The 12,220-nt window shown below is 32.7% G+C and overlaps 1 protein-coding gene across 2 annotated transcripts in view; it reads right to left on the bottom strand.

Moving 5' to 3' along the window:
- Positions 1-3,593: 3,593 nt before the first annotated feature.
- LOC127430664 (gamma-aminobutyric acid receptor subunit beta-2) overlaps positions 3,594-12,220 on the bottom strand; it is a 219,099-nt gene continuing 210,472 nt past the window's right edge. For both annotated transcript variants that reach the window (XM_051680598.1, XM_051680599.1), the window contains one exon: positions 3,594-10,985. In XM_051680598.1, the coding sequence (XP_051536558.1) occupies positions 10,638-10,985 (348 nt within the window). In that variant the 3' untranslated portion in view covers positions 3,594-10,637. The remainder of the gene's footprint in view (positions 10,986-12,220) is intronic.

Genomic DNA, 12,220 nt, shown 5'->3' with positions numbered 1-12,220 from the left:
TAGAGTTGAAAACAGCTGTGGTCACTCCAATTCTAAACAAACCTGGTCTTGACCCTTTCAATTTCAACAATCACAGGCCAATATCAAATCTGCCCTTCTTATCAAAAATCTTAGAGTAGTGGCCATTCAACTGCATTCTTATTTACATTCTAATAATCTATATGAACCTTACCAGTCTGGTTTCCGCACATCACACAGCACTGAGATGGCTTGTTGGCTTAACCAAAAAAAGCATTGCTAGGCTACAATATGTTCAAAATGATGCAGCAAGTGTCCTTACCATCACTAAGCATTCTGATCACATTACACCTCTTCTGCATGATCCCACTGGCTGCCTGTTGCATCTCACATTAAATACAAAGTACTCCTAACATTTAAGGCTTTAAATGGTCTTGCCCCAACTTGTTTGACTGATTTACTTCACCCATATCTCACACCTCGGTCTCTCAGATCCTCTGAACTTGGTCTTTTGTCAGTTCCTAGATTTAAACTGGCCACTGTGGGCGGTAGGTGATTCTGTGTTGTTGCTCCTAAACTTTGGAACTCACTACTTCATTATCTTCGCAAGATCTCCTCTTTAACTGTTTTCAAGTCTCAACTAAAAACATATATTTTTTCTACACATTTTGATTTACCATCTCAGATTTAACAGATACTTTTTTTTCTGTGTGTGTGTTTGTATCAATCTAATTGTATCAATGAAATATGCAAATTGTAAAGCGACCTTGAGCTTGGGAAAGGCACTATATAAAATAAACTACTTCTTCTTCTTTTATACTAGTGACCAGGGTTTGTGTCCCGTTTTGGGCACCCATCCTAACATTATGAAATATTTTAACTTCAACAGTAAATACTGAACAATTTAAATACAAACAATTCAAATATGCTCCTACAGCATCCATATATGGGTTTGGTGAAATCCATGCAGAGCCCTGCTCCATAAGCCTAATTTTTTTTCCTAGTAATAGTATAAAATAGCAATAATTATTTTCTGATGAGGTATTCATATCACATTCGGATAGCTAAGACACACTGCAACTTTTTCATAGTTCATGCGCTTAAATGTTAGAAGTGGAATTTGATTAAAAAAAATTCCAAACTTGTGAATATTTTTGCGTTGATGAAAAAAATGAGTAGCTGACTTGAAATTTCAGTTACTGCTTGTATCATTATTATACTGTATTTGCAATTTCATTACATCATATTAATTGCTAGAATGTAGAATGTGTACATTTTTAAAAGCTAAAATGGGATTAAAATGATGTTCAATGTGTCTGTAAAGGGTTGCTATGCAATGTACACATTGGAAAACCTTGTTTGTAAATGTACCAGCGTCAACTAATTTGTATATACCTGTCATAACCACTTAAATCAGATTATACCATTGTATGAATAATTTCTTTTTTTTTTTTTTCCAAGTATGCATGCTGCTTTATTAGCTATTTTTACAGCCTGTTTGATGGTGGGTCTTTTACATATTAGTCCACTCCTCTCACTTTTTCAAGCTTCATCCACGAAACTCGACCAAAACTTCAGGCAGTTCTGGCATGTGCTGCTATATCTTTTGTAAATCATATGAATTATGAGGTGCGTTCTATTCTGAAGTGATCATCCCTATACCCTATTTTCCTTCAAGGACTTTACTCAACAATGTGAGTGTTGTTGAATGGGATGGGGCTCAAAAATAGTGGTCATTCTGTAATGTTATTGGAAATTCTGTTTTGGACGACCCTACAGTTTGGCTATCATTATTATTCTCCCATTGAAGTGCCTTGTAGAGGTATCATTTATGCCTCATACAGTGGCCAAAAATCCCCTAGACTACATCACATTGTGGGGTCTATTTTGGAATGATTTCCAACTTCAACTGTCAAAAAACAAGATATATATGGCCATTGTCAAAATATTTGACACTTTCTAAATTTGATCACTTTGTGTGTTCCCTAGGATTTCAAAAAGAGAAGCCTACTTAAATAAGATTTTTAAGTATATACGAGACAAAGAATTAACTTTGATTTGATGTGAAACATGAATGTTGCCAATATACGGTAACTAACAACCAAATTAGATTTTCAGTCATGTACATTCTAAAAACAGCTCTTTATAGAATTTCTATAAAGATTTCATCTTTAGCAATTATGGCTTTAGCTAATAAAGCAATAAACAAAAAGAGGCTGTGCATTTACCACACAAAGCAGAGTGTCTCATTGGTTTTACAAAAACTGTCAACCCGGTCACATGACAATAATAATAGTAAGAGATAGAGAAATCACAAGAAACCGTACAAGTTGGCTTGTCCTAAAAAGTACGTTAAATCCCACAGAGAAAAATAAACAAATTAACACACAATGTTGTTAAGATTTTAACCCCTAACCAGTGTTGGGTGTCATCTGACTACAAAGTTACTGTAATCGTAAAAGTAAAAGTATTGTGACACATTACATTTTAAATTCTTGTAATCAGATTATGATCAAGATTAAAATTAAGTTAATTACTTGTACGTACATTACTTAGGCTGCTCATATTTCCCATAAAATATTAATTACGAGGAATACATTTAAAACTGAATTATGTTCATATGTACATCTGTTTTGCATTCAAAACTGAACAAAGAAATATAGACATTATTTTGAATTTGAGCGGAAAAACAAACCTTTCTCTGAAAAGTGTTTAGGGAGTAACTTAAATGTAATTAGTAATGTAATTACTTTTTGATGAGGTGATCATTATAGGAATCTGATTACAATTTTATAGAAGTAATTGGTCATTTATGGTAGATTACTTTTTTTTTTACTTACCCAAACACTGTTTCTAACCTAAACCGAACCATGATTTTAATAATGGAAGAAAGAAAACTTCAAAATAAAATGCTGGATAGGAGGCTAGCTTAAATTTGATGACTGTATTGTATCAATTTGAAATTCTGTTTGTTGATAATTTGGTGTAAAAGTCTTACCTTTTTGTACAAGCCAAGTCGTACAATATCTTAGGATTTCGTCATCTCATTCTAATTATTACGAGACTAGAATGAAAATGGTAGCAACAGTAATATGAAAAAAAAAAAAAAGACACCAATGTTTAATAAATGGTTACATTTATTACTATTAATCTTTGGGAAACCATTCTGCCAAGTAATATAGTTCCTTAGCCTAACTGTCGGCTGTTCAAGGTTGCCTAGTAGTAATGTAGTAACTTGGTGCATTAATATAGAACATGCAGTTTTACAGCGGCTTTGAACATCTAATCAAAATTTTGACTCAAAACTATCCATTTTATAACATTACTTTGGAATCAAGTTCTGAGTTTCAGTATTGTGTCTATTGAGTTATTAGCCATTTTTGTCACTGTAGTGATGTGTTGAAGTGTGGAAAGTGAGAATTAGAGCATATGACAGATGAGAACAGGCTCAGATGGAAAAAAAATGAGATTGGCGATATGAAATTGAGATTTTATACGAAGTGACTTAACATCAAGCAGCTTCAAACTATTGCCTGTGTGTATGAGCAAAGGTGCTGGGTGGTGCTGAGGACATTAATTTCTTTGAAGGAACACTACAAGAGAAAATACAAGAAAATAACAACAAAACAAACAGCTTTTAGAGTTATATACAGTATTTATTGACGGTTCTTTGATTTTTGAAGATTATAAACAGAATAATTTTGCCTGTCGGTACAAATGCATCCTGATAACCCTCCTGTTGGCATTAGAGAGGGTTTGTTGGTTTCCGATATTGTGGTATATTTTTAAGTCTCCTCTGTGAATGGAAGCTAAGGCTTAGTCTGTGAACATGTGCAAAAACAAAACAAAACACACTGTCAGTTTGCCATCATGCTTACATTTTTTAAAAGCTGAAGTGTCATGTTTTTTTTTTTATTTTATTTTTTTTGTTTTTTTTTATAATGTAAGAATTGCAGAGACAAGTAAACCATTCGTAGATTGAAGTGTAAACATTGTACCATTTCTTTGAGTAATCTGACCAACCTGACACAGCAGCATTGACTCAAACAATGACATCAATTTGGGGCGGGACTGTTTGTCGACTAATGATAGATGGGGAGCATGTTCATATTGGCCAGTTTTCAAACAGGTTTCTCAAAAATCATTGGTGATTCTAGTGGCGCAGATATTACACACTTCAGCTTTAAAAGAGTTTCTGCTTTTGTAGGAGTATTACAAACAAATATATATTTTTATTAAAAAATCATTAAAACAGTAAAAGAAAAGAATTGGAGGCACAAACAAAAAACAAAGAAGTTACCGAACAAGTGTTTGACAGCTGTGCATTTCTCTCAGCAGAAACTAGTGCTCACACACATTCATAGACCTTTATCTTTGTTTCTCTGGCTCTGTCTCCCACACACACACGCACACACAATATTATGTTAATATCAATAAAAAGCCTAGTTGCGGCATCTAGTAATTCATGATTTGTTTTGAACCTTAGATGGAATGGAAAATGCAGAGAAACTGATTAGAATTACCAGTGTTGGGTGTAATCTAGGTTTTTAACTTTCTTTTTATTCAAAAAGTAGTGTAACACATTATTTTTAATTTCTGCAATCGGATTACTGTTACTGACTTTTAATTAAGTTAATTACTTTAAAGTACATCACTTGGTAACATGTATTTCCGAAATAACTGTATGTAGAATACATTTACTGTAAATCATGATTTACGTTCAAATGTACGTTTGTTTGCATTTCTGTGACAGCTGAAGAGTCAATAACGAGTCATTGTAAGGCAGAGAAGTGGTGTATGATTTGCGTACGGGAAAGAACAATGAGGAAATTTCTACATTATTTTGAAATTGTTGAGCCGGAAATAAATTTGTTTTAGAAAGCAATGTAGAAAGTTTTTAGTATGTGATTTCGTTTTCCATGTAGTAATGAGAAGTGTAATCTGATTAAAGTTTTGAAGTAATTAGTAATTTATAGTGGACTACTTTTTGAGGAGCTTTCCCAACACTGGTAGTAAAATGACAGCACAAGAAAAAAAAAAAAAAAAAAAAAGAAAGAAAGTGAAAGATCATGTTGGGTATTGATGGTAAGAAAAACATTCTTTTTTATAGTCCTTACAGTAGGAAAAATAAAAAGTGCGGTAGAATCAAGTGCAAGTGGAAACAATGAATATTTGTTTTTACTAAGGTGAGCAAGTGGCAAGTCAACGTATTTACATTATTGATTTGTCACCAGGCATTTTCCATAACATTGCTTTGTAGTAACCTTTGCATTAACCAGTAAAGTACAAACCAGAAAGTTAAGAAATATTACATTGCACATTTTTAGAAAGTGTTTCGTATTTACAGGAACATCTGGTTCCAATTGGCTGTTTAGTACCATAATTCATATTTACAACTAGAATATTTTTTTTTTTTTTTTTTTTTTTTTATTATTTGAAGTATATTAAAATAAGCCCTAATGCCCAAGTTCTCCTCATTTCATTCCTTATAATAGTGTACACAACCATGGTATCTTTTACAGTTAATTATTATGATGAAGTCAAACCAATGAGATTTTAGAAACTTTGATGATTTTGTAAAATATAAAGAGAGAGTGGGCAAAAGAAAACAATTAACATGGATAAACAAGAAAAATATAAATTAAAATAAATGAATGTACTTATACTGAAAAAAACAACAACTTATGAATGATATGAATGATTGTGTGACAACTTGAACAAAACAGTGCCTTAATATAGCACATTTTACACTTATTTATCACTTACCATCGTTATGAATGTACAATCACTATAAATAACCTATTTCTCTACATAGCACACACAGGCTGTTAATGAGATGCATTCACAAATCGCTGATCTTCAAGTGAAGAAGTTGCTACGTATATTATTTTTCTTAATTATATTATTATCTCTTCAAAAAGTACAGCACTATAAATTTATGTCAAGTTCTGATGGGACTTTTGCTTAAGATTGATGCTTTAAACTCTCTAAACAAACATTTCTATGAATGGTACCAGTATAGAACTGCATGCAGTAAAGATGAGAGTTAGGGTTGCATGACTAAACATGGCTAATAAATATGTGTTGATTGATTTACTGCATGCTTTAAGTCGACGTGTCCTTGGTTATGAATACTGTATCAAAAGTGCATTTAATATTAAGATCATACTGATCTTTGAAGGGGTTGGGAGATAAGAATCAATGTTAACTATTACTTCTTTGAGCTTTAACTTGCGGTATGTTGTTTTAGCCCTGTTATCTTTTGATATTAAAGAAATGCAGAAGACATCGTTTTAGTAAGGTACAAAATGTTTGATGCCAAACTTCAAAATAATTTCACTAAGTGTGATGCATTCAGTTTTATCTCTTCTTAATTGATCCCTATTTGATTAAATTGTAATTGCAGATCTTGATGAAAACTGTATTACATGCAGTTCCATCATGATTACATATTTCTAAATTAATTACGAATGATGTACTATGAAAATGTAACTTCATCATTCTAAGAATTAATTAGGTTGTGAAAATGTAAACTAGGAAAAATATGTAGTGAAAAGTAAATGTAAAAAGAAAAAAAAAGTGTATATATACTTTCCTCATTTAAATCTGGTCAGTATTGTGCTTTTATATATTTTCAGGCATTATAAAGCTAAACTATATTCATACACTCTTCTCACTGGTAGAGGTTGCTGGGGTCTTTTAGAAAGGAATTCATCAGCCCCTCGACCACACTCCCTCAATAATTCACCATTTTCAAATCTTTCTATATGTAAACACAGAACTATGCCTCATGAGTTCTCAATTAATCTGAATACATATAGTATTTTTAAACAATCCTATACAAGATATATTTACAATACATGATGCAAAGGAATTATGTTCATTTTGTTTTCTCTTTTTCATTGAAGAAGCCAACAGATTCCTTAATTGCTGGTTTTTAAAAACAAAATCAGAATATGTATAATTCTTCAAGACGTTAAAAACATGTATAATGTCACTAATTACATCACAGCACATAATTTAAATCCAACTCAACCCGAGCACAAATTAAAATAAAAACAAATAAAAAAATAATGTTTGAAAGTTTGACATTAAAACACCAAAGTTCTATGCACATTGCACACAAAACTGGCAAGAGATTTCCTAAATCCACAGATTTGAATCTGACTGAATGGCTTCTATGTCATTTTATGTTTACAAGCTACAGGAGAAACACTTTTGAGGAAAAACCAGTAGCTAGATTTGTGAGGTTCATGGCATTGAATCTCCAAAAATATTTAAGGCAGTTATTAGCAAGTAAATTATTAATCTTCAAGAGAAATGGTATATTCTTTTGTGTTCTAAAAGTTATATCTGTGAAATATTTGTTACTTTTTACTTTTTGGCAGTTTGTTGACTAGATTAAGCTGCAGTGTAGACTACAATCTGCTACAGAAGACTAATTAATATATTAATTAAATCTATGTTGTTGTTGTTGTTTTTTTTTTTTTTTTAATAAATTGATATAACTAATTACATCTAATTACAATAGTAGCTTTTATGTTACTTTTTTGACATTTTGGGAGCCTGACAGCCAGCACCCACCCCCCTCCACTTTCATTACATGGAGAAAAGTGGCTAACACTGCAAAAACATTTTCTTACTCAGTATTTTGTCTTGGTTTAAAGGTGCTTGGATATTTGTTATGAAAAATAAGACAATATTTACTTGAGAAGCAGAATGACAAAATATATTTTGTCTTGTTTTCAGAGAAATCTAACAAAATGTTGTGGGGTTTATGCTTATCCTTGTGTGACCTCGTGTCCACATGTGTGGACGTTGTATTTTGGCTTCACTATACACAACGCATAATTTAAATTATTTTAAACTGACTGAATACTGTTCACAACACTCTACACTGACATTTAAGGGTTGAACTTCTGGCACACTGAATCATGTGACACAACAGCATGACGTTGATTTCCTTGAAGCGCTTCTAAGGGCGCAGAGCCAACAAAAGTGCCTCTGGTAAGAGACCTCTTTAAGTTTTTTCATTGAAACCTTTTTGGGGGTAAAGAGTAGCGTTTCTGGTTTCGTTTGATATGCCACTTTAAAAAATCCATTAATTTTTTTCATATCAGCGCGCTGATAAACATGATGTCCACATATGTGGATTTTAGGACATTAATTCCTCAAAAGTTGAAAAAAATAAAAAAAAAACGTGAGTTATTTAAAATAACTTACAACATTAACACATTTTTGGGTCATTTCGCTTCAGTTTAATATAAATGTTGTTATATTTTATTTTGTTATCACTGTACAATACGGTTTTATACATTAACATTAGTAAGTGCATTCCAATTACAGTATATTTACTGTGCATTCATCCAAAAGCTGAAAAATGTTGTTTTCAGAGGCTTTAAATGGAGTTAGGATGAAAATAAGGTGCATTTCAAACTGTTCTGAGACCAGTGCAGACAGACAGCACACTGGAGGTTGTCATTCACTAAATAGGGAGCAAGGGTGCATCCTATAGCTTTCTATGCAGCTAAGTGCATTCCCTCCTAAAATCCAACCAAAAGTTTCAGGATGCAGATGATATTTGGACCACTCAACATGTTTGGCAGACATGGGACAATGGCAATCAATACTAAGATTCAGAATTTATAATGGTTGGCATGGTTGGCAGTGATTTGATGATGCTGGCCATTATTTTTAATCAGAATTATTTATTCAGCTTTATAGATAATCAGCTATAATGTCTGTAACATCTCAGAAACATGAATAACCAACACTCCTGGACACATAATGAACTATTTGATGAAAAAAAAAAAAAGAAAAAAAAGAAAAAGACTTTCTATAGCTTGGTATTATTTAAAATTTCACATATGTGGACATAATGTTTTAGGTAAAATATTTGCTCTAGAACTTTTATTTATTTATTTATTTATTTATTATTTGTTTATTTTTGCTTGTTTATTAGGTGCTACTAGTTACAAATCAAAAAGGGAAATGCACACAGCAGTCACGCTCGGTTTTTATGAGGATAAAACAAGAAAAAACTATTTGTCAGTGGGGTAAGAATACACTTATTTCCCCTTTGAGTTTAGTAAATTGATCTTGTTTTAAAAATGTTTATATATTGTTTTCATCATCATTGAATCATATGAGGGTGAGTATAGATGACATAATTTTCTCTTTAGGTCAAATATTTAATTTGTATGTAAATAAAATCTCATCTGCATGTAAAGAACAAAACAAAAACAAAAAATACCTTAATCATTATAAAACCGTTCGTATTGTCTTTTAACTATGTGACAACAAGAGACATTACAAAAACATTTAGAGATGTTAAATGCCATAGAGAAGTGGTTGTCAATTTTTACTCCACCCCATAATTTGATTGAAAGTTATATGAAGTAAAAAAAAATAAAAAAAAATGTGTGTGTGTGTGTGTGTGTGTATATATATATATATATATATATATGTGTGTGTGTGTGTGTGTGTGTGTGTGTGTGTGTGTTTATAAGTATAATTTTAATAATTTAATAAGTTTTTATTGGAAATAAAATAATAAATGATTAACTGCACTCCCTTTCAACTTCATGTCTTGACAAAAGCTTTATTAAAAATTTAATGCAATGAAAACTGAATGTGTTCTTTGCTTTTCACTGTTCTGCTGAATAATGAAAAGTTAATTAAAAAAAAAAAAAACATTTAAATGAACTTTTTTTTTCACTAGGCTTATATTGTTCTGTTATTTTCTGTATACTTTCTATTACATTAATGCATAAAACTGTATTATGCATGTACACTTTTAAAACATCCAAAAAATAGAATAAATAAAAAGTGATGCTGTTCTAGAAGCAATGTTATTATTTAATAGCTTACACAAAATTTAAAAATTCTGCCATCTTTGATTCACCCTTGTCGTTCAAAACCGGTATGATATTTTTAATCCGTGAAACACAAGATTAATAAGAGAATTGTGATTGTGACTGTCAAGCTGCAAAAGCACATAAAAGCACCATTAAAGTCATCCATATCACTCGTGCTGATATTTAAATACTTCTGAAGCCATACCATAGTGTTGTGTGAGGAACAGACTGAAATGTAAGTGTTAATTCACCTTTTCTCCCATTGAATCTGCTGCGCATGCAAAAAAAACGTCTTTGTTTACATACACGCGACACAGTGAGCACACCTGACGCCGAATAAACGTCTTGGGCTGCCAAGAGCTGCACGCACAGGACGCGCTGCGGTTCCAGGCAAAATTATACACAAGGCTTAAGGGAAAAAAACGTTGTTTTTTTTTTTTTATCTGTGAAAGTGAACGAGATTTGAGAATCACTACCATAGAGATGTCAAGTGCCTTTTTTGTAAGGGAAAGAACCGAGAAGTTGAAAGATTTTTTTGTAGTAAGACTTTGAGGTTTCTGTCCGTAAAAGTCCACTACAACATAAAAAAAAAAAAAAAAAAAAATGCTATTTTTGAAACATGCATCATTTGATTTATCCTCATTAGACTATCAGTGTCAGCCAGCAATTAAGGTGAATCCAAGGTCAAAGGTAAACAGAATTAGTCCTGATTTTCATCTGTCAACATAAGTCCCGCTTATATTGCAAAACCAGTCGGCAGGAAATGGAAGAATATACTGACATAAAATTAAGTGGCATTCCTCAGATGGCACCAGTATCCAGTTAGTTGACATAGTAAAGCCAATAGACGACGTTGAAGAAAGAAAATACGGTGGGGAAGATCATTCTTGACCACTTGTCGATTGAATTTACGTCAGTTAAATCAGGGATGGTGATTTTGAGCTGTGAAGCACGCCGTCGTATTCGGCTCTTCTTCTGAGCAACATGGTGTTCCAGTGCATTGCGTCCAAAGTTGTTTCTGGCCAGGCCGGCTTTGCGATACTGCAGCGTGGTGCTGTCATAGGCTAGCATGGTTGCTCGGGGGTCGCCTAAACCCAGGGACAACTCTGATGTGCCAATTTCATTCTTGATCTCTAGAGGACTGAGAAGAATGTTTTCATGGGGGTCCATCTAGGAGGTAAATCAAGATGAACAGGTTAGTATTAATAACTTGTACAGTATACATTTTCTTATTCTGACATGAATAAGAGTTAGCTGCTGCTAACTGACGTTAGATGGCCTTTTCAGAACACTTGATACATTGCTACAATATAATGTGTGTAAAGAAAAATATGTGATCTGGTTACTATGGATACATGAAGTCAAAGGTGAAGGGTGTAATTTCAGTGCCACTTGTGGCACAAAACAGAATTGCAATCTCTTTTTTTGATCCAAAAAGGTATATAATACCTGCAGAAAGCTATCCGTTAGCGTTCCCATTGATCTCAATGGCAGTTGTTCGGCTAGTGCATGACCCCCTAGTAATATGCCATTTGAAATATTTATTGTTTTCGTATTAGTTCTTAGTCCTGAACACAGAAGTCTTTGAGCTTGAGCCATAAATGCCATGTAACAAATCACTCTGGAGCCACGACTATCCTGAGCTGTGATGTCAAAGACTGAAAACAGGGAAAAACTTCAATGTTAAAATGCTATATATATATATATATATATATATATATATATATTTTTTTTTTTTTTTTTTTTTGCCAGCATGGTCTAAAGAAGATCCGACCCAAATTCCAGGAAGATCACATGAACGCAATAGGTTTTCTGTCTTGGCAATTCAGTTCAAAAGTTGTAATAAACATAAAGGCAACTTGGAACTGTTGGTTTGAGTTAGAGAATCTAAATTTGCTATGATAGAAGTTCAGACTGTCCTCTGTCAGTGTGTCAAATTTCAAAACGTTCCTCCAAACGGTTTTATGGGCTGCCACAGACTTCAAAGGTGGAAGAAGAATTGCAATGTGTACAGTATGTAGCTTCTGATTGGCCGTCAAGGGAGTAAGATGCTCTTTGGCAGCAGAATGAGGCAGTTTTGGCGTCTACCAGAAGGGGCTAACTAATTCAAGCAAACCTTGACTTAGACAATAACCTTGGTATACAGTATTGGCCAAAGATACTGGCACCCTTGGTAAATATAAGCAAAGAAGGCTGAGAAAAATATGTCTTTGTTGTTTATCTTTTTGATCTTTCATTCAAAATATTCACAAAATCTAACCTTAAATTGAAGTAATTGAAAGTTGGGAAAAATCTCATATGTAAATAAATATTTTTCTCCGAAACATGTTTGCCACAATTATTGGCACCCCTAGATATTCTTATGAGTAAAATATTTCTGAAGTATATTCCCATTCATACATATA

Source organism: Myxocyprinus asiaticus, chromosome 40 (assembly GCF_019703515.2).
Source record: "Myxocyprinus asiaticus isolate MX2 ecotype Aquarium Trade chromosome 40, UBuf_Myxa_2, whole genome shotgun sequence".
NCBI lineage: Eukaryota > Metazoa > Chordata > Actinopteri > Cypriniformes > Catostomidae > Myxocyprinus > Myxocyprinus asiaticus.
Note: the sequence above shows the minus strand (reverse complement) of the source record. Positions and strands in the feature narration are given on the sequence as shown.